The sequence below is a fragment of the Phyllostomus discolor genome, chromosome 5, assembly GCF_004126475.2.
Source record: "Phyllostomus discolor isolate MPI-MPIP mPhyDis1 chromosome 5, mPhyDis1.pri.v3, whole genome shotgun sequence".
NCBI lineage: Eukaryota > Metazoa > Chordata > Mammalia > Chiroptera > Phyllostomidae > Phyllostomus > Phyllostomus discolor.
Window position 1 is genome coordinate 65,612,783 of NC_040907.2, and position 26,890 is coordinate 65,639,672.

The following is a 26,890-nucleotide window of genomic DNA, read 5'->3' on the forward strand; positions in this document are numbered from 1 at the left end:
TGTAACTATGTAAGGTGACAGATGTTAACTAGGCTTACTATCATAGTGTTAACTTGACAACGTATACAAATAGTGACTCATTATATTGTACACTTGAAACTAATATAATGGCATATGTCAATTATACCTCAGTTTAAAAGAAAAAAGAAGAAAGAGTTCAGAGAAAAAAAAAAACTCCCAGGACTTGATCAATCAGACTAGGGAAATAAGAGAAAATCATCAAAGGGGACTCAGATTTCTAGCTTAGGTGGCTTGGTATATATAATTCAATGTTCCATTATAGGAAACTAAAAGAGAAAAGCAACTTTCAGTAAAACAAACCACAATAGGCTCAGTGCTGCTAATATTGAATCTGTAATTGGACACTTAGGTTGGGGAGGAGGGGTTACAAATGAACAGCATACATCTTGATTTGAAAGATGTATCTTATTCATTTAAAAAATATATTTCGGAATTCTCTAAAGTTGCTAGGAATGTAGACCATTACATTTATAAAAATGAAAAATAAATGACCACTGCCCTTGAGGGACTACCGGTAATCCAGTAGAGAAATGGAATCTATCTATAAGCAAAGATTAGAGATTGGTGGAGCAAATTCTCAGAAGATGATGGGTTCATTCTCAACCTTGGCCACACATTTAGCATCACCTGGGGGAACTTCTAATGCTCAGTCCACACTCTGAGGGTGGAGTCTAAGCATCAGTGGTTGCTTAGACTCTCCAGGTGCTGACAATGTGCAACCAAAATTAAAAGAACAGTATCTTGACTCAGAAGAGAACACCTGGGATACCTCTTCCTTTGAAAGATTCGGCAACAATGTGGAGAACAGTGTCGAGAAAGACAAGAGGTGGAAATAAGGGAGTATGGTTGAAGGAGCTCCTACCTCATAGCTTGATGATTTATCATTCCTCTAAAAAGAAAAAGTGCTAATGGCTAAGAATAATGTAAGCATGTTAAGGAAAGTGACAAAGTTTTATAGAAGGCTCTGCAAAGAGTATGAAAAGGAGTTGATTAGAAGAAGTAAAAGCATTTCTAGGGAGTTATAAAGGTTCAGTGTAAGTAGGCAATCTTGCATTAGTAGGTAGTAGCATCCATCTACAAGGTTGTACAATTTTCCCTAACAACGGTGGGAGTCCGAGAGCAGAAACCGAAAATACTCATTTGGAAATGTAGATTGATGAGTCAGAAGGATGGAGGCCATTGAGAGTGCTGATTTGAGAGTTTTTTAAAAAGGAGAGAGTTAAAATGAGGCATGAAATTACAGGCCTTAATGATGATGAAAACAAACTAAATGAGCCAAGAGGAAAGAGAGATCCAATGAGAGGGAATTTGATCAAAATGAGAATTCCAATTTTAAATAGCAAAGTACAGAATGAGTTATGGCAACAGCCTCCTATCAGTTTTCCTACCTGTCTTTGACCCTCTCCAGTCCACCACCCTGACCAAAGAGTGATCTTTCTAAATTAACATCTGATCATGTCTTCCCACCCTCAAACTTCATTTTGACAGGGATTCAATCAGAAGCCAGCTCAAAGTCTTAACTATCACCTCCTCTATCTGGATAGTTAATACCCTACTCCTCCACATTCTTACTCTCATCCAATTTTATAGAAGCTTTCATGGTTACAGTTCTCATGCTGAGTTTTACTTTACAAACTCTTTCCCACATTACAATCTAAGTTCCTTTAAATCTGGAACCAAGTTTTAATCATCTTTAAATCCAAATTTCAAGTCTACCTGATAAATCTAACAAGTAGCAGTATCAGCTCTGGCATTTCTTGTCTTCTTATACTTGTATTATTGCCTTTAATGATGGTTTATTTGGTGAAAACTCCCTAGGCTGACTTCCTGTCAGGATGGCAGCACAGACAGGCATGGCTCACTTCTTCGCACAACCTCATCAAAATTACAACTAAAACAGAGAATAACCATCACTCAGAATCATCAGAAATCGAGTTGAATGGAAGTCTGATAACTAAGGAATTAAAGAAACCACATCCATCCAGACTGGTAGAAGGGGTGCAGATGTGGAATGGGCTAGTCCTACACCCATGTATGGAGGATAAAAATTCAGAAGAGAGATCTCAGGAGCAAAGAATCCAAGACCCGCACCAGTCTCCCCAGCCCAGGGTTTCAATGCTGAGAAGATAAATCCCCACAACTTCTGGCTGCAAAAACCAGAGGGGATTGGGTTGGTGGAAGAAAATTCTGGAGCCTCAAACAGTTCCTCTTAAAGAACCCACACACAGTCTCACCTACTCAGATTCACTCTGTTGGAGCTCTAGCACTGGGGTGGGAGCTTGAAAGGACCAGTGGTACACAGGGAGCAACTGAAGCATCTGGCATCAAGGAGAGCAGAGGCCATTGTCCCTTTGCTAAACTCACCACCCACGCACCACAGAGTTTGTAGGCTGGTGCCATATCTGAGACTCCATCAACCTGGCTAACACTGCATGACCTAATTTGGAGATCTACAAAGGTTCTGCTTCACCCAACTTACAGGACCAACCAAGCCTCTTTTCCATAAGAATGGCTGGTCTTGGCTCCTAAATCGGATCAAACAAGAAACAGCTGGCTTCGCTGAGCCCTAGTTGTGGCCAGATTGGAGTCACAGCTTGACTTCACCTGGGGATCTCTAAGCCCGGCATAAGTAGCAACCATCTCAGATTGCTTTGCAGCTCAGGCAGGGTGCCCCAGGCAACACAGAGGTGGGGGCTAACCATGGCCTGCACTATCCAGGAAACCCCAAGGCCAGCACACCCAATGGACAGCTACAGACCATGTCTGGGCACCACCTTGCTGCCCCTGCACAGCTGATCCTCCATGGAGGATGGAGCTTGGTGGTCAGTGGTCACAGCCAATAGTTGCAGCTGACTGGCCTGGGTAAATTCCTCCCATTGATTTTCTAACAGAAACCAATGCTCAGCTATAAGAGGAGGCTATACTCAGCCCATGTAAAGGGTGTACCTAAAGTACTCAGCTTGGGTAATAGGGGAGTCTGTGTGATTGGACCCTACAGGACACCTACTGCATTAGTCCAGTCCACACTACAAAGACATGGAGGCAAAGCAGCCTTACCTAATATGTAGAAACAAACATGGGGAGGCTGCCAAAATGAAAAGACAAAGAAACATAGCCCAAATGAAAGAAAAGATCAAAACTCCAGGAAAAAAGCTAAATGAGATGGAGATAAGCAATCTAATAGATGCAGAATTCAAACCACTGGTTGTAAGGATGCTCAAGTATAGCGGAAATAGAGTCAGTCAGTCTCCCTCACCAGGCCAATAAACAGTATCTGCATAACCTGGAGAATGGGCCTGATAAGTAGCAGTCCCATAGGTTCATGAATGGGCCCACATACACAGAATCATGCTTTGTTATATAATGCCTTGGCACTCTGTCTGCTTTGTGTGCATTTGGTATATAAGGGAGTTGGGACATCCCACAGCGTGACAAACAGCTTGCAGCATTCGTGCATCGCCCCACCCATGAATAAAGGCATGCCAAGTATTCCCACAGCTTTGCGAGTTTTCTTCCATCTGCCTGAATCCCAAGTGAACCTGTCAAGCCTTGAAAGGCTGCAACCAATTGGTGCTGTCAGCAGGATTCATCACAGTACGATATGGAGGAGCCATTGCCCCCCTGGGAGGGGGTCCTGGAAGGGTGGCTGGTCACGGAAATGTGGTATCTAGTGACAAGTCTCTTGGCAGCATGGGCCCCACCCTGGAATTGGCCTGATGTTAATGGTGCACCTGACACAGTAGAGGAGGCCCTGCAGGTGGTAGAGGAGACCCTATGAAAGCCAAGTGCCCAGGCAGCCACCGGGACTGTGGAATGGGTGTTTCTTTCAGCTCTGCAAGCTGAGATAGAGACTATTCTTTGTGATGCAGCAAAGTTACGTGAACTTCAAAGAAGAGAGGAAGCCTTGGAGGCCCAGGTCTGTGCGTGGAGGAAGACCTCTAAACAGCAGAGCAGCAACAGTCCCCCTCCCCCATCATATCAGACCAGTCAGAGGAGGACAGCACTGAGGAACAGGGTTACCTCATGACCCACCCAGTGGTGTTACAGGAAATGAAGTCACAGCAGACTCTGGTGCCTGGGGGAGACACAACTGGCCCCGCCCAGATGGTTGAACACATGACCTATCCGCCCTATACACAGGCTGAACTGGCTGATCTCACAAATCAGTTTTGCTAGCCACCCAGGGAGCCCTTAGCTGTGTGGCTCTTATGCCTTTGGAACTTAGGGGTGGACAGCATCATGTGCACTGACAATGAGATGGAAAAGTTAGTTTCCATCAATACTCACCCCTCTCTGCACCAATGGCTCTACAATAGCCAGTGGCACGGATGGGGGCAGGGATCACATTCTCTGTTGGAGTGGGTCAGGGCAGTTATCCGTACAGTCTGGGCTAGATGTGGGAGATGTGCCAGACACTGCGAGCAAATGGCAGTCCTTTGCGGACTTAGTGCAAATCCTGCAGAAAGTGGGCATGTGCAGGCTATGTTTAATCCCAATACCCAGGGCCCTGATGATGAATGCTTTATGGCAGGGATGCAGGATCTGCGTTGCAACACAGCCCTTCTGCCTCTTTTGGATCCCTCATGGAGATCTTGGCTTTGTATTTCGGCGGTTGTGTTAATGACATCACCACAATGGTGGTGAGTCTGGGGGAGGCGGCCACTTGCTAGCAGCATAAAGGAGTGTGAATGGTGTCCCCTGCTTCCTCTTTCTTGCAGTCAAACAGCACCCCCATGCAGGTGACCAGGACATAGATGTGGTCAGACCTTTTAGGGGTTGGAGTGGATCAAACTAAAACTGATAGGAAGCCAAATGCTTATTTATTGGAGCTCTGGAAATAGCCACAAGCTGACCAACTCCTCCTGAGACCCCAGAAGAAGGTGGTGGGGAGGAAGCCCAGGGGTGCAACCCGAGAGGCCCGTCCAGTCTGGCTGACCACCTGGCTATGTCAACCTCCTGAGAAGAGGTAGGAGATATCCTTTTGGACATTCAAATAGGGGAAAGGCTGGGGGACCCATCTACAGGGGATGGGCAGGCACTGCAGGCTGCATGTAGAATTGGCTACCCATTGTGTTACAGAACACACCAGGGCTAAGGGGGGCATGATATACAATTACCAACAGGACCCCCACTAGGTTCGCATTGTCCGCCGCCAGGGGAAAGATGTCTCTCAATGCCAGAGATTTGTGAAAAGGAAAGGAAATGTTTATTTAAAGCTATGCAGACTTAAAGTAGTGACCTAATGTCTTTGTTAAGATATCAAAGTCCTTTAGGATACTCACAGACATACACAGTGTTTCCTTCTCCCTCTGCCCTAATTTGGGGTACCGTATCTCAGGAAAAGAAGTAGATTCAGACTCCCAGCACCATCAGCTGTGTCACCATCCAGGCAGGATCTCTAATTAATCCAAACCCATGTGGCACCTTCTCATGGCCTACTGACAAGAGTTCTTTCACCCTTCTTCCAGGAAAAGTCTCTCTTGCTTCCCAGGCCATGTGGCCAAAGGGAGCACCCCAAAGTCAAGTGGTCTTCTTCTACCAAAGCTGTGGGGGTCCCCACACTGGCAAAACCACATGGTTCTCCCCAGCAAAGCTGTGGGGAGTGGGGGTTCGCCACTCTGGCGAAACCATATGGATCTCTCCACAATGGCTGTGAGGAGGGGATGTCACCATTCTTCCAAAGCTGAGTGGTGGTTCTCTCCTAAAGCCACATGGTGATTCTCCCCAGCAAAGCTTCGAGGGTTTAAATCCTCGCGCCAATCTTCCTCTGTACTCCCATTTCCAACTCCTCCCACAATTGGCTACACTTGCCAGCTCTCCCCTATCCTTCCAGCTTTACTGGGCTGCCATAGTGGGTCTGGGGAGGTGTGGCCCCATGATGTGGAGCCAATCATCTCCAAGCTCTCATGCAGGGCTGTAATCAGGGGGAACTGCCCCCAGTTACATCTTGAGTGGAAGTCCCTCCCTTCTCCCTGGCTCAAAGCATGGCCACAGCTGTTTAGCATATCTATGAAACCAGTTAAAGGTTATAGATATGTTAAATGACCATGCCAGAGGTTAGCTGAAAAGCTGTTGCTGTACCAAACAGCTTTGCATGTTCCTGTTCCATATGTCCCTTCCCCCAACTCAACCCTGTGGGGGAAGGGGTGAGGACATCCTAATATTTCCTGGACACATTGAGTTCTGGACCCTATTCCAAATCCCTATTTGGGGCCCCCTTTTGGCTGCACCCTGTTACAATTGGTCCCCTACAAATGTCCAGCAGGTCCTGGCTCTAGTGGACACAGGAGCAGAGTGTACCCTCCTATATAGTAACCCTAAGAAGTTTCCAGAGCCTGAGGCCTCCATTGATAATTATGGGGGACATAGTGTAAAGGTGAAGGCTGTGCAGCTCTCTCTGGGTATCATGTGTTTGCCACCCCCGTGAGTATACTGTTTGTGTATTCCCTATTCCTGAGTATATCCCGGGTATTGATGTGCCCCAAGGACTGGCTACACACAACTGCAGGAGAGTTTCCCCTAAGGATGTGAGTGTTAAAAGCCCTCCTGCAGGCACATGCTGACATACTCCCATACAGTTGTCACCCCCACAACAGGCAAAGGCAGTGAAACAATATCGGTTGCCTGGGGGATATGAAGAAATCACGGCAACTATAAGAGAGTTGGAAAGGTGGGGATATTTAGGGCCACTCACAGTCCCTTTAACTCCCCTGTGTGGCCAGTGAGAAAGCCTGATGGCACATGGAGAATGATGGTATATTACTGGAAGTTCAATAAAGTCATTTCTCCAATACATGCTGTGGTCCCTTCTGTGGTAGACCTGATGGACTGGTTAACTAATGAGCTGGAACTTATTGCTTTATAGCTGACCTAGAAAATGCCTTTTTCTGTATTGATATTGCTCTGGAGAGCCAAGATCAGTTTGCCTTCACATGGGACGGTCAACAATGGACATTTACAGTGTCCCCTCAGGGGTACTTGCACAGCCTGGCCATCTGTCATGGGCTTGTGGCTGAGGACTTGGCTAAGTGGCCACAGCTCACAGAAGTGCACCTCTTCCATTACATGGATGACATTTTGTGAGCCAGTGATTCTCTTACAGAGTTAGAGAAGTTGGTGTACAAGTGCTGCCACACCTGAAGTCGGGTGGCAGGGCAGTCAGCAAAGCCAAGCTGCAAGGGCCTGGATCGCCTGTCAGATTCTTGGGGGTTGTCTGGTCAGGTAAGACAAGAGACATCCCTGATGAAGCAATATATAAAGTTCAGGTATATCCTACCCCCAACACTGTGAAACAGCTCCAGATATTTTTGGACCTGCTGGGATACTAGAGTATTCATGCCCTACCTCACACAAGTAGTTCGCCCCTTATATACTTTGGCAAAAGAGGGAGCAAAATGGGACTGGACTCCAATCTCAGAACAAGCATTCCAAGGAGCAAAGCACACCATTAAATGTGCTCAGGCCTCACGTGCTCTGGATCCAGTAAGCTAGCTCTGTGAGCTGGATGTACAAGTGACATTAGAAGGCTTTGGGTGGGGTTGTGGCAGTGACCAGAACAGTTACACTAACACTTGGGTTTCTGGTCCCAACTATGGAAGGCAGCAGAGGTATTGTACTCCCTGATTGAAAAGGATTGAAAAGCAACTGCCTGCGGTATATGCTGCCCTGTTGGCCATGGAGGCTATAACAGGAACTGCCCCCATGACAGTAAGGACCCCTTACCCCATTGCAGGGTGGGTCCGAGACTGGATGGCCAAGGCTCAAAGTGGGACAGCTCAAATGTCCACATTGGCTAAGTGGGGGGCTTATCTGCAACAAAGGAGTACTCTGTCAACTAGCCCCCTATGGGACTGAGTTGCAGGAAGTGTTGGGCCCTGTCACCTATGTAGATGAAAAATCTGCTCCTGCCCCTATAGAAGAATTGGAAGCTAGCCCCTTCCATGAAGGGTGGGCAACTATTCCCTCAGATGCCTGGTACACTGATAGGTCCAGCAGGGGTCAGCCTGCTGTGTGGGCTGCTGTGGCAATTCGACTAGAAACAGACATGATCTGGTTTGACCCTGGAGTAGGTCAGAGCAGCTAGTGGGCAAAACTGCAAGCTGTGTGGCTCATGCCTGCCAATGAAACACCACCCCTAACTATCTGCACAGATAGGGGATGACATTATACAATAATATGGCATGTAAATAAATGGATGGTTATGCATAGGGCATTATGGGAGCAGGCTTTTTGCAAGACATCTGGAAATTAGGCCACTGGAAACAAATCACTGCATATCATATGACTGGGCATGCACCCCTTGCTTCTCCTGGGAATGATGAGGCTGACACTCTAACCAAGGTGTGATAGCTGGAACAGTACCTGCCGGCCTGTCAGAAACAGAAATTGCCCAGTGGCTACACCATCCTCTCTTTCATGCTGGACAGAAGACCATGTGGTCTACTATAAGAACTTGGGGATTAACTGTCACCTTAGCAGAGGTACAGGAAGCTCGTGAGGCCTGTGTTTTCTGCTTGCAAGAGCATCCCCAGAGGCCTGCTGGAACTACTGGGCAGGTGGTGAGGGGACAGGCACCACTGACCTGGTGTGAGGTTGCAATTGGACCCCTGGCTAGTTCAGAGGGGTATAAGTATACCATCACATGTGTGGACACGGCTTCTGGACTTTTAGCTGCTCACCCCGTATGGCACCCGGATCAGAAAGCGGTAGGCGTTGCGCTGGAGCCTTTATGTGCTGCCTGTGGGCAACTCTTGATCATTGGAAGTGATCAAGGGATGCATTTTACTGGGGCCTTGGTGCAGCAGTGGGCCCGAGACCTGTGGATTGACTGGAAGTTCCATGCAGCCTATTACCCACAAGCTGCCAGAATCATTGAACGGTACAATGGTCTCTTAAAGCAGAGCCTGTGAGCCACAGCTGCCACCACTATGCTGGGGGTGCTGGACAAAACACTTGTAGACTGTCCTCCAGACGCTAAATGAGAGGGGTCGGAGGGGAAGGCCCAGCTCCAGTGGAAGTGTTGCTCCACCAGACTGCTGCTCCAATTCAGCTGCAGGTACAGACTAAGGATGCTTTGCTGAAACCACACATGGGAAAACAAAGAAATGTTCTCTTGCCTGTACCTGAGGACCTGGAATGAGAGCAAACAGCCACTTAGATGTGGCCTTGGGAAATAAAAGCTCCCCACATGCGTTGGGTGGCTCTTGTTGCCCCTTGGGGACAAGGGGTGGAGAGAAACTTGCAAATAGTGCCCTGGGTGATTGGAACACGTCCCCAATCTTAAAGATAACATACCCAGGGCTAGCAGACCACAAAGTATTTCTCCGTGGCATCTTTGTGATATCCTTTTGGCACATTATGAGTTCTCCATTGTACCTGCAAGTAGATGCTAAACCCCCAGTTGAGGCGTGAAAGGCATGGTATTTGCACCCCACTGTCTTATCTGCTGACCAGAAAATTGCTTGTATATCGTCTGAGAGTTATGGTTTTCCATTGTTAGTGCCAATAACTGCTCTGTCTTTTCACCACTAGAGTGAGAAATAACACCTTAGTGGACTGGGTTCATACCTGTGCCTCGGTGGCTAACCAATCAACATGCTGGGTCTGTACTAAAATCCCTCTGAGCACATCTGCTGGCCTCCCATGGTGCATTTCTCCAACTTCTGTCTCAAATTGGACTTGGTTACAGTACCAGTGGAACAGTGCACATCCTTTATGGAATGCGACCCGGACTGACATCTACACTGAGACAATACAGCGGTACGACTGGCCCAAGCTGTTAGTCAGCTACTCCATATGTGGTAGCTCAGGGTGGCTCACAGCTGAGGCTGTGGAGCTGGCTGAACCAGCATCCTTTCACATTGAGAACTTCAAAGGACAAGCTCAAGTGGGCTGGACTCCAACAGGTCTGTGTCACACTCAGACTCTGAAGGATTCCTGGGAAGCACATAATGAGGCATGGGCTGCAGTTCCCACTGGGGCCCTCTGGGTGTATGGCTCACATGGGTGGGTGTACCTGCCCAGAAATTGGACTGGCCATTGTACCTGGGGATGGCCCTATTTGCCTGCTTGAGTTCAGAAAACTCTGGCAACCAAGCCAGTCAATTTGGAAGTGTTTAAAGTGAGCCACCGGGTAAAGCACATTCCCTGGTGGTATTACCCACTAGCTATTTTTTCTCCTCAAGCTGCTTCTATAGTCACTGAGACTGAGATAACTGTTTTGGCTTTGCACACTGCTTGTGCATTAAATGCAACATATGATTCCTCAAGCCTCTTAAATGAGGAAGTGTATCACTTAAGAAAAGTAGCCTTACAAGATCATATGGTCTTAAATATGCTTACTGCATCCCAAGGTGGGATTTGTGCCCTAGTAGGGGCTGAATGCTCTGTGTACATTTCTAATGTCCATCCAACATTAGTCAAGCTCTATGGGCATTTGCTTCTGAGACCCATGCTATTGAACACCTGACAGGTGATTCCCTGCATGAATGGTGGGCATCCCTAACCACTGAATGGCAGTGGGTCCTTGCTGTCTTGGGTGGCAGGACTTGTGTTTTGGTTGTTTGTTGCTGTAGTCTATACAGCTGTTGCAGTACATGAGTGCAGGGCTTTGCCCTCCTCGCCAAGTGACCCTTGCAGAAGATACCCTCACTTAGACTGTATGGTGAGGAACCCTGAAGGGGTGGATTGTAGCAGAAATTGAGTCAGGTAGGCTCCCTCACTAGGCCCAATAAGCAGTATTCCCATAGCCTTGAGAATGGGCCTGCATGTGCAGAATCATGCTTTGTTATATATCTTGGTACCCTGATGGCTTTGTGTGCATTTAGTATATAAAGGATTTGGGACTTTCCACAACATGATACGTGGTTTGCAGTGTGCATGCATTGCCCACCCATGAATAAAGGCATGCCAGTCAATAAAGGCAGTAAAGGTGTTCCCATGGCTCTGCCAGTTTTCTTCTACCTGCCCAAATCTCGAGTGAACCTGCCCAGCCTGGAAAGGCTGCAAGACATCAAGGAATACTGGTTATAAGGGTGCTCAGCAGATGGAAAGTGTCCATTCAGAAATAAAGGATACACTAACTGAAATGAAGAACAATTTACAAGACAACAGGGGGAACATTGAATGTGGGAGGTAAGGGAAAGGTAGGGCAGGGAAGAGTAATGGGGGGGGTATGGGGACAACTGTAATTAAACAACAATAAAAAATTATTTAAAAGAAAAAGAACAATTTACAGGGAAACAATAGTAGAGTGGATGGAGCTGAGAACTGAATCAATTATTTGACACATAGGGAAGCAAAAAACAACCAAGCAGAATGAAAAGAAAAAAGAATTTAAAAAATGAGGATAATACAGGCAGCCTCTGGGACAACTTCAAGAGGTCCAAATTTACATCATAGGGGTGCCAGAAGGAGAAGAGAAAGAAAAAAAATTGGAAATCTATTTGGAAAATTAATGAAAGAAAATTTCTCTAATTTGGTGAAGGAAATAGGTATGCAAGTCCAGGAAGCAAAGGGAGTCCCAATTATGATGGGTGCAAAGAGGCCCACTCCAAGACACATCATAATCAAAATACCAAAGGTTAAAGATAAGGAGAGAATCTTAAAAGCAACAAGAGAAAACAGTTAGTTACCTACAGGGGAGTTCCCATAAGACTGTCAGCTGATTTCTCAAAAGAAATTTTGCAAGTTAGAGGGGATTGGCAAGAAATACTCAAAGTCATAAAAAGCAGGGACCTATAACCAAGATTGCTCTTCCCAGCAAAGCAATCATTTACAATCAAAGGGCAGATAAAGAGAAAAAAACTAAAAAAGCTTCCCAGACAAGAAAAAACTAAAGGAGTTTATCATCACCAAGCCATTATTATTTGAAATAATAAAGGGACTTATTCAAGAAAAAGATCAAAACTATAAACAATAAAATAGCAAAAATACATATCTATTAACAATTTAATCTAAAAAACAAACTAAGCAAACAAAAACAACAGATAGAATCATGAGCATGGAGAGCGTTTTGATGGTTGCCAGATTAGAGGGGGCAGTGGAAGAATGAGTGAAGAGGTGAAGGGATTGAGAACTACAAGCAGGTAGTTACAGAATCTCCCTGGGTGTGTAAAGTACAGCACAGGAAATGGAGTAGCCAAAGAACTCATACACATGATTCATGGATGTGAATAATGGTGGGGGTAGTTGCCTAAGGGAATAGGGGTGCTGGGTGGAGAGCAGCAAAGGGAAAAAATCAGGACAACTGTAATAGCATAATCAATAAAATATAATTTTTAAAAAATCAAAAAATCCTTTCTAAACTATTTTTCCATTTTTGTTAATATTTATTTAGTTAAAACTAGACAGATAATATAATCTTCAAACTTAATCAGCCATACTGCATTATATGATCATATGCTGAAGCAAATAAGGGGAAGTACTTTCAACTCTTCCAGGCTGTGGAATTCCCACTCTTCCCTTAGCATACCTCACTTACTGTCTTTGACATGTCTATCTAAATGCAATGTGAAGGTACCAGTGTTGATCTGTAACTGGGCAGCAAGGGGTCCAGCTGCTTACTGTCATTTGTATGCATAACACAAAGATTTGTGGGGAAGGAAAGAGGTTTTTATTAACAGGGTACCAAATTTGAGGGGCCTGGAAGCATTCCTGTTCCAAGCCAACCTCTTGCACAAAACACAAAAATTCCCATGTTCCCAGAAAAACTGAAATCTAAAATCATGCCCAGAAGTTCCTCATCATTCCTTATCTGTCCTTTTGGAGCTGGAGATTTCTACACAAACAGGTCTCCATACTTAAACTCACTCTTTCTAGAGTGCACTTGTGGGTTTCAGCATCACCATGGTCTCATGCAGCTCCCTCCAGCTGGGTCATGAGCTGTTCATCTGCCAGGGCCACTCATGCTATTTACTGCAGCCTCCTCCTGTAGCTCCCTCTCCTGCTGGGCTGCACTGTGCTGCTTGGTTGCCTTGCTAGGCAATTCATGCTGGCATGGCTTGGTGTTGTCTGTGTTGGCCTCCTCCTGTGGCTGTTTCAATCTACCACCTCAGGGTTTCTCCCTGCCCTTCTGTAGGGGATGTGTTAGCTCTGGTGGATCAGGGTCTCTTCTGGATTGAGACCCTTTTGAGACCCAGCAATTTGGCCTGTCGCACCCTGTTACAAATCCATATATTCTTTTGATTGATGAAAGAAATTTACACTTAGTAGATTAAAATAATTACAAACCAAACTTCTAATATTTCTTTCTGAATGTCAGTGTATCATTTTGCATAGCCCATGAAGAATACAACACCCTCACTTTAGATGTCATTGGTCTAAATATGAGGTAATGAACTCCTTATTGGCCACTATTAAAAAATTAAAATACATATCATGCTACCTAAAATGCCATTTTAGTAAAAATTTATTTATTTTTTTAACTTCTAAAGGTCAGATTTATTGAAGTATAATTTACATACAATAAAATTCACATTTTTCAGTATTGACAAACACATGCAGTTGTCTAACCACTACCAAAATTGAGATATAGATCAATTCCACTGCCTCCCAAAGCTTCCTGCTTTCTATTTATTGTTGACTCCTCACCATACCCTGAATCCTAGAAAACTATGTGATTATTTTTAAGTATATTTTATTAATTATGCTATTACACTTATCCCATCTTTTCCCTCCCCTTTATCACCCTCCGCCCTGCACTCCCCTCCTACCAGAATCTCCCTCCCCCTTAGTTCATGTCCATGGTTTATACATATAAATTCTTTGGCTTCTCCATTTCCTATAGTATTCTTAACCTACCCCTGTCTGTTTTGTACCTACCAATTATGCTTCTTTTTTAAAATATATTTTATTGATTATGCTATTACAGTTGTCCCATTTCCCCTTCACTCCCCTCCACCCTGTACACCCTCTCCCACCCACATTCCCACCTTTAGTTCATGTCCATGTGTCACCAGTTCTTTAGCTTCTACATTTCCCATATTATTCTTGCCCTCCCCCTGTCTATTTTCTACCTACCGTCTATGCTACTTATTCTCCATACCTTTTCCCCTTCCCTCCTCCTCCCACTCCCTGTTGCTAACCCTCCATGTGATCTCCATTTCTGTGGTTCTGTTCCTATTCTAGCTGTTTGCTTAGTTTCTTTTAGTTTTGTTTTAGATGTTGTTGATAATAACTGTGAGTTTGATGTCTTTTTTTACTGTCCATATTTTTTATCTTCTTTTTCTTAGATAAGTCCCTTTAACATTTCATATAATAAGGGCTTAATGACGATGAACTCCTTTAACTTGACCTTATCTGAGAAGCACTTGATCTGCCCTTCCATTCCAAATGAAAGCTTTGCTGGATAGAGTAATCTTGGATGTAGGTCCTTGCCTTTCATGACTTGGAATATTTCTTTCCACCCCCTTCTTGCCTGCAAGATCTCTTTTGAGAAATCAGCTGACAGTCTGATGGGAACTCCTTTGCAGGTGACTGTCTCCTTATCTCTTGCTGCTTCTAGAATTCCCTCCTTCATTTTTACCTTGGCTAATGTAATTATGATGTGCCTTGGTGTGTTCCTCCTTGGGCCCAACTTCTTTGGGATTCTCTGAGCTTCCTGGACTTCCTGGAAGTCGATTTCCTTTGCCAGAATGGGGAAGTTCTCCTTTATTATTTGTTCAAATAACTTTTCCACTTGTTGCTCTTCCTCTTCTCCTTCTGGTACCCCTATAATTCGGATATTGGAATGTTTCAAGATGTCCTGGAGGTTTGTAAGCCTCTCCTCATTTTTTTTAATTCTTATTTGTTCATTCTTTTCTGTGTGGTTGTTTCTTTTTTCCTTCTGGTCCACTCCATTGATGTGAGACCCAGCTTTCTTTCCATCACTATTGGTTCCCTGTGTATTTTTCTTCATTTCACTTATTGTAGCCTTCATTTTTTCATCTAATTTGCAACCAAAATCAACCAATTCTGTGAGCATCCTGATCACCAGTGTTTTGAACTGTGCATCTGATAGGTTGGCTATCTCTCGGTCCCTTAAAAGGATGTGTTCTGGGGCTTTGATTTGTTCTTCTGTTTGAGCCATCTCTCTCTCTCTCTCTCTCTCTCTCTCTCTCTCTCTCTCTCTCTCTCTCTCTCTCTCTCTCTTTTTGGTCTGGTCATGCCTGTTATGGTGAGGGGCAGAGCCTTAGGTGTTCACCAGGGCTGGGCACCCTAGTCACTGGGTTGTGACGTTGTATGTGGGGGCAGGGTCTAGAGGGAACAATGGTGCTTGCTCAATTCTCTGTGGGGCCTCAGTCCCTTCTGCCGCTTCCCTCAAGCAAACTGGGCCCCTCTGGTGCCAATTCCCATGTGGGTGGGCTGGTGCACGCCATGGGACCCTCCAAGGACCTCTCCTGTGAGGCTGGGTGTCACTCCGTGTGCCTCAGCTCCCACAGGTGTCCTCAATCAGTGTCCTGAGGCTCTATTTCCCAGCTCTGGGATCCTGGGTTGCGCACACTGCCTCACTTTACAATCGCCGCCTCACTGGGTCTGGGTCTGTTGCTTGCACACTCAGGGTCCACCCACTGTGGTCTTGTGCACCCTGCATGCTTCAGGCACCCCCAGATGCCTTACACACCCGGTCCCAACTCTCTCTGCTCTCAGTGCCACAACCCACACCTGGCTGCCTGACTCTGCCCCTCCTACCAGTCTGGATGAACGGGTCTGTTTCAACTTCTTGGTTGTCCGACTTCCATTCAGATCAATTTTCTGTCAGTTCTGGATGTTATTCTGTTTCTAAATTGTTTTTGTCCCTATCTTGGTTGTGTGAGGAGGCATGGTACGTCCACCTATGCCTCCATCTTGGCCGGAAGTCCTGTTTATTTTTTTTAAGCTACAAACTTTTAAGAGAATTTCAGATACTCAGCACTTTGTATGAGCTTAAAAAGATTGCTTTCCTAACAACTTGCACTATTGTAATAAGAAGGCAGTATAGGGGAGAGAAAAAGAAAACATTAAAAGGTGATTTGGAACCCTTACAGAAAGATCAAGCCTACAAATTAGAATTCAGGTTACTAGGTACAGGCTGGAAGTGAACTTTTAAGTATACACTGGATCTCTTCTTGGCATTTTGTTGAACTTGTAAGTACTTATTCAATTTCTGTCTTACCATATTAGTTATAATTTCTCATGACAGCAAGAATTGCCTTTTTGCCTACAATATTCCTAGCCACAAGAATAATGCCATGTGGTACAGAATAGATGTTCAAAAAATATTTACTAAATAAGTGAATGAAAGAAGTAGTATAAATGAAGCCACAAGTAAGAAACTAATCACAGGGAATAGAACCAAAAAGAGTGCTAAACACTGAGCTTTGTGAAATCCCTACAGTAGAGCCACCAGAAGTGACATAAGTATAGAATGAGAAAGCCCAAGGGGTAGCAGGAAAACCAGGGGTGTGTTGATAGGAAGGGGTAAGTAGATTCAATACAGAAGTCTGAGAAAAGTTCATTTGGTTTATCAAGAAGATAACTGACAACCTCAAAACAGGTATAGTTACAGAAGTACAAATCAACTGCATGAAATTAGGCAGGAAATGGATAAAAATATAAAATCATATAAACAAATCAACAAACAACAAGTGCTAGCAAGGTTATGGAGAAAAGTGAACCCTAGTACACTGTTAGTGGGAATACAGACTGTTACAGCTGCTGTGGAAAACAGTATGGAATTTCCTCAAAAAACTGAAAATGAAACTGCCTTTTGACCCAGCAATTCACTGCTGGGATTATACCCCAAGAATCCTGAGACACCAATTCAAAACAACCTAGGCACCCCAATGTTCATAGTAGCACAACTGACAATAGCCAAGTGTTGGAAGCAACCTAAGTGCCCATCAGTAAATGAGTGGATCAAAAAACTATGGTACATTTACACAATGGAAAACTGTGCAGCAGAAAGACAGCAGGAACTCCTACCCTTTCAAAATAGTGTGGATGGATGTAGAGAGCATTATGCTAAGTGAAATAAGCCAGTCAGTGAAAGACAAATACTATATGGTCTCACCTATAAGTGGAATGTAATCAACAAAACAAATAAGCAAGCAAAATATAAATAGAGACATTGAAATAAAGAACAAACTGACAGTAACTAGAGGGGAGGGAGGAGGAGGGAGGGCCCTCGAAGTTAAGGAACGTGTATAAAGGAAACATGGACTAAGCCAAAGGGTGTTAGGATCGAGGGTGGGAGGTGGGAATGGGTGGGGAAGGGCATGGGAGGAGGGACGGGAATGGAGACAACTGTACTTGAACAACAATAAAAAAATAAATATAAAAAAAGAAAAGAAAATTAGTACACTAATCTTATGAATTTGTCCGTGAAGCAAGAGAAACAGTATTATCACTGTATAGGGTTCAATAGGAATAAGATTTTTTTCAAATCAGGTAGATCTCCACCTTTGAAGAAGAGAATCCAGAGGGTTTTTTTCTCTAATAGAGGATGTGGTGCTGTGATCCTTTTGCAGAAATGGACAGACTATGGCAAACATATTTATGGTAAAGATAGACATCTGCAAAGACAGTAAGTGCTTAAAATCTAAGTATGGACAATAAATGAAAAAGAACATTCCTAGTATATATTTCTTTTTACATATTTCTGAAAAAAGAGGCTGAGATGAAAAATGCATGTGTATTTTTGGTCTAGGAGATTATTTTATTGGAGTTGTCTTAGAAAGAAGTGGTTGTTTCTGTCACTACCACAAAGAATGAATGCACACAAACATATCTTTATGTTATCTGCTGTTCCATACGATGCCTTTAGGACCTCATCTTTAAGCCTTTAACGACAGGCACTGCTTCTGTTACTGCTGGTTCAGTAAAACACTGAAGCATGAATGTGAGCTCATTTCATTGCCTGTGGGTCCCACATTTTCTCAGCCCTAATGTAACAAAAGGGCATAGCCCACACACACAAAAAGTAAACAAACAAGTGTTTTCTTGAAATACAACTCTCCTCGCTTGCACGTATTTTAATTTAGTTCAAACACAAGCTGTAATTATGAAGACTGCTTCCTCGGAAGCAGTTACTCGGAATTACGGCTTTTTAAAAAACATTTCACATCATAACCTCATTTATTGAAATTCGCCATGCCTAAACCTTAAGGGTTAATTCTCTCGCGCTCACCATTTTAGAGTGTGTGTGTGTGTGTCCTCTACTATAGCACTTTGTGTCCCGGGCATCATATTTTGCACACAATAGGTACCTACGGCAGCCTGTAATCCGGAGTGTGCGTGCTACCTTAAATGAGTCACAAAGTCCTTGCAGCCGCAAATAGTTACAGAGCTTCCACTGCAGGTGAAGTCTCTTAAGGTTTTCAAGTAAAGAATCAAGAGCTTCTTGAAGGCAAGGACAGTATTTTTCAGCATGATATCCGCAGCACCTGATTCAGTTCTGGTACACAGTAGATACTCAGTAATACTAAATGAATGAAAACCGGCTAGGTAGGGACTTGAAATGAAATCCTGCTCAACAACATTCGCCGCGGAGTACCTTCCAGGCGTCAGAGATCAGCGGGCGTGGTTTCTACAAGATGACAGGGAGCTGTTCATTATAATTTCACAAATATTGCAGTTCTATGCTCCAATATCTCTATTTTTTAATCCAAACAAAAAGGGGGGTTTGAGTTGTCTCTGCTCTTAATTCTCAGGGACTTAACTACAAATGTGCAGGGTCGCTGCGCGCTCCTCGCAGCAAACGCGACCTTCCTTCGGGCGGATCCGACCGAGCTCGCACAGCGCCCCACGGCTTTGCCTCGACGATCCTGAAGGGGTCGCTGTTCCCGCGATAACCTCCTTCAAGGCTCCGCCCCGCGGCGGCGCTCGCTTCCTCCCGGCAGGACACCGACCCAGGCCAGAACGTCATTCCCTGTGTTTTCTGCTCGCCCTCGGTGGCCAACGCCCACGTTAGCGGGCGCACACCAGCCGAGATAGGCCCCGCGTTTCGACGGTGGCCGCTCGGTCGCGTGGCCCGCTGAGAGGCGCTGGTTCTCTTCCCTCGCCCCACCCTCTCTCCCCATTGACGGAAACAACAGCTGCGGCAGCGGGGCTGGCGCCGCCTCCCTCCACCTACCACGTCTGCCCCCGCCTGTCCCGCCCGGCGCCACAACCCGGCCCTGGCGCCTCCGCCTCCCCGCTAGGTCAGCCGGCAGCTCCGCCCGGCTGCCGCCCAGGATGAACATTATGGACTTCAACGTGAAGAAGTTGGCGGCCGACGCGGGCACTTTCCTCAGTCGTGCCGTGCAGGTACTGCGGTGGAGGACGGGGTGACGGCGCCCCAAAGGGCCAAGGAGGGAATGCAGGAGCGCGCAGCCCGAGGCGGCGGCGTCCTCCGTTCCCGGCCTCGCCGACGGCACGGCAGGCCTGCAGTGGCCGAAGGCCCGGGTGATGGGCGCGACCTGGGGACCCTCTGGGCCCGGCGGCCGTTTTTTGTACTCCTCCTACCCGACCACTGTCACCCGGGAAGTGTGGCGGGGAGGAGACGGGGTCCGGAGCTTCCTCCCGACCCTGGAGGACACCTGATTCGGGTCTGGAGCGAGGCACAGAGCCCCGCCCGCCTTTCTGACCCCAGGACGCCGGTGCTCGGGTGACCTCCCTCCCGGGGCGGGCGGAGGCCTTGAGAGTTCCGCTGGGTAACTGAGCGACACACAATTCTGGCACCACCCCCACCCTTTCCTCTCTCACCCTCCCGCAGTCTTCGAAGGAAGTTTTCTTTTCCTGCCCCTCAACCCAAAGAGCTGCCTGCCCAGTTCCTTCCAGCCTCTCTGTCTCCCGGAAAGGACGGTCCTTGGGCTTGGCCGTCCGCGGGAGAAATGGAGATCGCCAGTTGGCATCCAGAGTTTGCTAAGGCCACGGGCAACCTGGAGGTCGGGGGTTCCCACACATTCTCAAAATGGGAAGTACAGGCTGTAGGGCAAGGAGAGAGAGGGGGGAGATTCACGTAATGCCTATAGTCACTGTGGGATGTTTCAGATACACTTTTAAGGGAAAAAGTTAACTATCTCGTGGGGCTTCTCAATCAAGGAAGTGTCAGAACTAGAGAACTTGGACGGTTTTCTACAATCATCACCCACATTATTGCCAACTCGGTTAAATCTATGAACAGATGTAAATTTCACCACATGAATTATAAACAATCTGGTGTTTAAGTTAATGACATAGGCACAGTAACAACAACATGATTCTTTTGTAAAGAAAACAAAACTTTTTCTAATATGCATACGAAATTGATACTGAAATGTAAAGCAGTTGTATTGCTTTACTACTTTATTCTGGTTTTATTGGCAGAGTCTATCTTACATTACAGTATTCTTGGCAAAAAAGTGGTGGAACTAGAACAAGGTAATAGCTACCTATATTAATGAAGAAAATATGTCAAAACATTTTGCTAGAAATTTGACAGATTTATCTCCAGTCCTTTCTGTAATACTGCCAGATAGATGTTATTAACCTCCTTTATATATGAGGAAGCAGCTTCAGAGAGGTGAGTAACTTGCTTAACTTGCATGGCTAGTAAACAGCAAGTGCTGTCTGACCTGCTACTTATTACAAGCTGCTTCTCTCTTCGTGGATAAGCATTGCAGGTTTAGGATATATAGAATAAAAGACTGTTACAGTCTAGAGAGGGCTTAAAGATCATGTAGTACAACCTGAGCATTTCAGTAACACTTAGGTAAATAATGCTTAGGAGATGGGAAATTCTTTCTAGGTCTTTATTTCCAAGTTCCAAAATCTGCATGGTGAATAATAAGCTAGCTGCCTTAATCCTCTTCTCCCTCTCCTCCACTAAAATACAAGGTATATTATAAAGTCATTGAGCCTTGTAGTTAAAATAATTTTAAATTTAAATTAGCCAATTTCTAATAGTTCAAAGACAAGGTGCAAGAAGAATGAGTGAGTGAGGATCTGAAGTGAATTTTGATTTGTGACACTTAATGTTGACTGAAGAGAGACAGAGACTTTGGTTATTGTTTCAGTGCTGATTCCCTGTGATTCTAGATGCTAAATGCAGACTTGACACTATATAATGCCAGTCACTTAAATACAATTAGATATATTTTTAGGTACATAATCCACACTGCTTAAATATGACACATACTAGAATTTGATTTAAATTGTCAGTAGACTCAATTTAAAAAATTTATCAAAACTCTCAAAAGATATACTACTTTCCAGATGAATTTTAATTACTATTTCAAATTCTTTATGAGTTTTAAAATTCTGATCTAATCTGTTAGCTATCAAATAATTTTCTGTCTTAAATACTTAAAAGTGTGTACTCCATGACTGCCTGTTACTTATTTTGAACACTGATGATAAAGCAATGAATAAAATCCAGAAAACATCTCCTGGAGCTTACAATCTAGTAGAAGAGGACAGACTAGTAAATCCATCAGGTAGTGATGGAGAAAAAGGCCAGCACAGGTAGGTTAATGGCAGAAGCAGTGGTTGTTGCCATGTTGTATAGGAGTGATGGGCAGAGCAAGCCTCTCTAATAGGATCAGATTCGAAGGGGGCTCAAGGAAGTGACAGTTTACAGTTTTTTTGAAGGAAAAATGTTTTAGTCATAGGAAGCAAGTGCAAAAACTGAGGTTGCATAAGATACTAGGGAGACCAGTTAAGGAGCTGTGTACATAGGACAGGCAAAAGTACAAGGTAATATGACTTAAGAGCAATAACAGGCGAAGTGCAGAATTGATTCAGCATTGCTTGTTAGATTGGCTTTGAGTTATGAGAGAAAAATGAATAAGTCAAGGATGATTCCAGTGTTTTGTCTTGAGCCATTTATTTCAGGAGGAGCAGGCTCATTTAATGTGTCTTTAAGTTTCTACCTGTTAGAGATACATTCTGAAGTATATGTGTATAAACTATATCATGTCTGAAAATTGCCTTAAAATAATTTCAGAAGAAAAAAGGGAGGTAGTTAAAACGACATTGACAGAATGTTGATAGTTTGAAGCTGGGTTATGGGTTCATGAGATTTCAGTAAACTATTATTATTTTGTATATGTTTGACATTTTCTACAATAATTTTTAAAAATAAAATATATAAGAAAAAAGATGGTTCCAAATTTGTAACATGTGAAATTTGAAATACTGTGTAGTAATTTTCAACAAAACACTTTTCTCCCCCCTCCCCCCAGTATTTAGTCAGTAACTGAATTCCTACTCTAAATTGAGTTGACATCAGTATGGTGCCAAAGTGCCAAGTTTCATGCTAAGAATAGAGTAAAAGGTATCTCTGCCAATTACCCATTATAAGTAATAAGAACAGTAGGAATGGAATTCAGCATTCACATTTATACCTTAAGGAATAAGCCATTTCTGGTTGACCAGCTGCCATACTTGGTTTTTGTTTTTTGTTTTTTCATTTTACTTTAAAACTTTTTAAATCAAAACTTGAACATGTTTTTTTAAAAGTAAAATCAAACTATTAAAGCATATATATGGATTTCATCAGTCTATCCAAATCCCTGTAAAATTTATGTGGCTTGATACTTTAAAAAAGTATGTTATGGTAAAATGTATAAATGAATATACATGTTCATTCCTTAACAGTACATTTGGGTGGTTTTGTTGTTCTTAACTCTCTCAAAACAGTAGAATACAAAAACATCAGGTTATTTATCTTTGATCAATTGTTTATTAGTGTCTTGAAAGCCACTTATTAGTTCATGGAATCTGTCTTTTCAGTCCTTAGCTGAGCATTAAATACTCCCTTCTTGCCTTGTCTTTTCTCTCACTCATATATAATCCTATCAGGCTATTACTTAATTTCAAAAATATCTTGTACTTTTCTAACTCTAGTCTTTTGTTCATAAGGTAAACTCGTCTTGAATGCCCTTTGCTGCCATTCTGTATTGTCATTCTTGCTCTTAAAATATAACTTCAAGTCCACCTCAGACCACACGCGCTTGGTGTGAAATCCTGACTCATTTATCCATTCCATATGTGGCATTTTTCTCCTAATGAACTATTATGTGAGGTTCCTTGGAGATCTAGAAGTCTGTTACTCTGTCCAAAGATGGCTTTCACATCTTTGATAAGATTGTATGTCTAAAGAACTGACTATGCATCTTTCTTATTCCCTTCTTACAACATCCAACATGGTTCTTTTTAATTTTTATATCATTTTTGCCAAGCAAGGTAGTAACCATAAATTATATCTGCTAACCTTGAAGTTGATTAATGCCAGTGTAAAATATGCAACTGTTAAATTCGACTTATTAAGTACATCCTTAGGTGCTTGGCACTGACGAATTCAAAGATAAATGAGACCTAGTTGTTGCCCTCAAAAACGTAATAATCTAGTCCCAATTTGTAATAATTAAGTACTTTACTCTTTATAGTAAATATCCATTTTGTAAATTACTCTTCTCTTGCTTGGTTTAATATTTCAAGTGGGAACATTGTAAATTCAGAATTGATATTGAAGCAAAACTTTGCTCACTGTCTTTAAAATAAGAGTGTATACTTAAAAAAAACCTCTCAAACTAAATTGCTTAGGGAGGAGGTTTAATTTAATTTTCTAACCTTTCCCTTGAACTGACTACTAAAGTTACACTATGAACTTAATGACTGCCAGCTATTTTCTGAGGCAGGGATAGTCTATAAAATTTAGTCTTTGATCTCCCACTTAATTTAGCAAGTATTAATTGTGCATCTAAGCTGTAGATGTAAAGATGAATATGATGCCACCCTTAACTAGCTCCTGTCAGGTGCTATTTGGATGGAATTTCAACTTGCCCAAATACTTTCTCTCAAGCCCTTCTGAAATTCCATTTTCTTTATAGAATTTAAACTGCAAATAACTTCATCATGTCTCTCAAAGTCTAATAAATAATAAATGCCACATTCAAGGTCCATACATTTACTCATTATGTATAGCTAAAGGATTAAACTTTCTGTTCTCATGTCATTTTATTGTATTAATGAAATATTACAAAAAAGTTTCTAATTAAATGGTACATTTAAAACTAAAAGTTTCTTTACAATTAAAAATTTCTAATTGAATGACACATTCATTAAAATACATGCTTAAAATCAACTATAGTTTCTAATTAACAACTACTAACATCAAAAGACTACAAAGTCAGTAATAATTTTGGACTGAAAGATGTTGGAAACTAAAATTTTTAAGGATAAAATTCAAAGTGTTTGGATTTTATCCAAAAAGGAAGAACAGGGTTTTTGTTTTTGTTTGTTTTTTTTTTTTAAGGAAGAAATAGATTTTTCATCTTCTGAAAAGGGTGCCAGTATTATAATTTTGTTTGTCTTTAGAACCATGTTGTATGTTAATTATACCTCTCATGTACAGTAGAAGAAAATACATACTATATTCTCCATAAGTATTTATATTAACAATCTAAACCTCTTTGATACATTTGATATAGCTCATCATTTTATGCATTAGATGCATTCTTAGAAATGTTTTAGAGAAAGATGTATCTATTAAATATTGTACTATTTTGTTATCTTAATATGTCCTACCTTCTGATTAACAGTGGGAAAAATTCTTAAGCCCCACAGTGATAAAATCATGGGAATTATTAAGCCTTTACAAAACACATTTAAGTAATAAAAATTTATAATTTCAATTTAAATATATAACATTAGCAATGTGCGTATGTCTCCCTCCACCCCTTTTTTCTTTGTTTATTCTACATAGGATTAAGGTTACCCATAATTTGATGATTATTGATAATCATGTAGAAAGCAGACATAGACTGCTTCCTACACAGGGGCAAGGAAGCATAGAATATGCTTGGATAATGGTGAGAGAAAGTAATAATTTTTGGACAGCAAGTATTTACTGTACAGGTAGTATCATATAAGACTGTGATTCAAACAGATGTGAGATCAAATCTCAAAATTGACAACTTGGGCAAAATGTTAAACAGTTTCAATCCTCAGCTTCTTTATCACTGAATTATGATTCCTACCTAAGTAATGATTTTTTGAGTGTTTGATATAAATGCACTGCCTAGAGTATGGCATATTCTAATACCATAATAAGCTCTGACATTGGTAATAATACAGATGTATAAAAAAGGTCTTGTAAATGATCTTACTGAGAAAAAGAACTGTAAAACAAATTAGAGGATAAAATGACCATATATAATGTACTGAAATATGAAACAGATGTAGTTAGTTAAAAAATGCAAATAAACATCAGATAGAATTTTTTACTGGTAGTTAAATACATTGCTCATGTGGACTTCTCTACAGAACGGCTATTTTACAGTTTTTGTAATCAAGTTCTGTTTTACTCATTGCTTAAGCATTCCTTATGTTGTTTTTGTTTTTGTTTTTCTCCTTTGTGAATTAAAATAGTAAAAAACCTACTCACTATGTTTATAAAATCTTACTTTGTAAATCAATTTACATATTTTCTTTGTTTCTTGCTCAGGCTCATACACATAAATGACTTGTTGCGAATACTCACCTTTGCTCTATTACACTTTCACACCAAAAAAAATGTGTGTTTAATGAAACAAACCTGTAAGGTAGTGTCATGATAATCACAAAGAAATATTAAATAATTAAGCAAACAGGTCTTTGACCTGAAGATTGAAATGTTTTGTTTTCCAGCCCTAGCCCGATATGGCTCAGTTGGTTGGAGTGTTGTCCCCTAGACTTAGAGGTTGAGGGTTCAATTCCCTGTCCGGGACATACGCAGTTTGCAGGTTCCATCCCTGGTCCTTGGTCAGGGAGCACACAAGAAGACAACCAATCAGTATTTCTCTCCACATCAATGTATGTGTGTTTCTCTCTCTCTCTCTCTCTCTGTTTCCTTTCCTCTCTTTGTAAAAAGGCAATGAAAAAAATGTCCTCAGGTAAGGATAAAATTTTTCTTAAATGTTTTGCTTTCCACATAATCAACTTTCTAATGGTCAGTTCTTGGACTATTATTGGGAAGAAACTTAGAAACTTGCTCTGAAACCTAACCAATATCAGATACACTTAATGACTATTTCCTATGTCATTATTAATAAAAATTATTAATAATGTAATTTTAGTAATTTCAGCCCCTTTAGTAATTTTTAATTTTTTTTAGTAATTTCTAGCCCCTTTGTTTAATTCCACTGTGTTTCTAGAAACATCTATTAAAGTTTTAACATGATTTTATGAACTGAAAAAATAAGTCTGCAGATTTATACTGTTTGGATAATATTTCCCATTTAGCTCTTCTATAACAGAGACCATGTCTTCTAGTTTTTAGCAGAGTGCCTTGCACAAAGACTGACCTCATAAATACTGATTTTTAAATTATGGATCTACTTATTGTTGTATTAATCTGTTCTTGGTTATTTAGTATAAATTAAGAACTCTTACCAAGAAAATATTTTGTATGTATAAAGGTGGTGCTAATGATACTCTAGAAATGCAACTGGAAGACAAATCATCAGAGAGTACTCTTCCCTTGGATCTTTCAATAGCTCATATTGTATTCCATCTCAGGTTAGTTGTTACCTGCTCAGAGAGGCTGTTTTTCTTACCACTCACATCTGGTAATGCTCAAACTCTGGCACCCTCTTCCAGGCCCAGTGTGCATATCACTCTGCCTTTGAGGCCTTCTGATTCGCTTGCTCTTCCCTCTCCCTGCAGAAAGAATTCTTCCTTCCTGAACTACACTTGAATTCATTAATTCAAGCAATTAATCATTCAGTAACTCACTCAAGAAACACCTATGTTGGTCCTCTTTCTACCTTCTTTTTACCTCTGTATCCTTATTATCAAAGTATTTATTTACCTGTTTATTTTCTGTCTTCCCCATTAAAATGTAAGCTTCGTAAGAGCAGAAACCTTGTCTGTTTTTTTGGCTGCTGAAACCCATGTGCTTAGAATAGTG

The 26,890-nt window shown here is 42.5% G+C and overlaps 1 protein-coding gene across 3 annotated transcripts in view; it reads left to right on the forward strand.

Moving 5' to 3' along the window:
- Positions 1 to 18,923: 18,923 nt before the first annotated feature.
- The window catches only part of SH3GLB1 (SH3 domain containing GRB2 like, endophilin B1), a 35,649-nt gene continuing 27,682 nt past the window's right edge, over positions 18,924 to 26,890 (forward strand). The window contains exon 1 of one of the 3 annotated variants that reach the window (XM_028511730.2): positions 18,924 to 19,284. In XM_028511730.2, the coding sequence (XP_028367531.1) occupies positions 19,213 to 19,284 (72 nt within the window). In that variant the 5' untranslated portion in view covers positions 18,924 to 19,212. The remainder of the gene's footprint in view (positions 19,285 to 26,890) is intronic. The other 2 variants (XM_028511733.2, XM_028511735.2) reach the window with 2 other exon arrangements.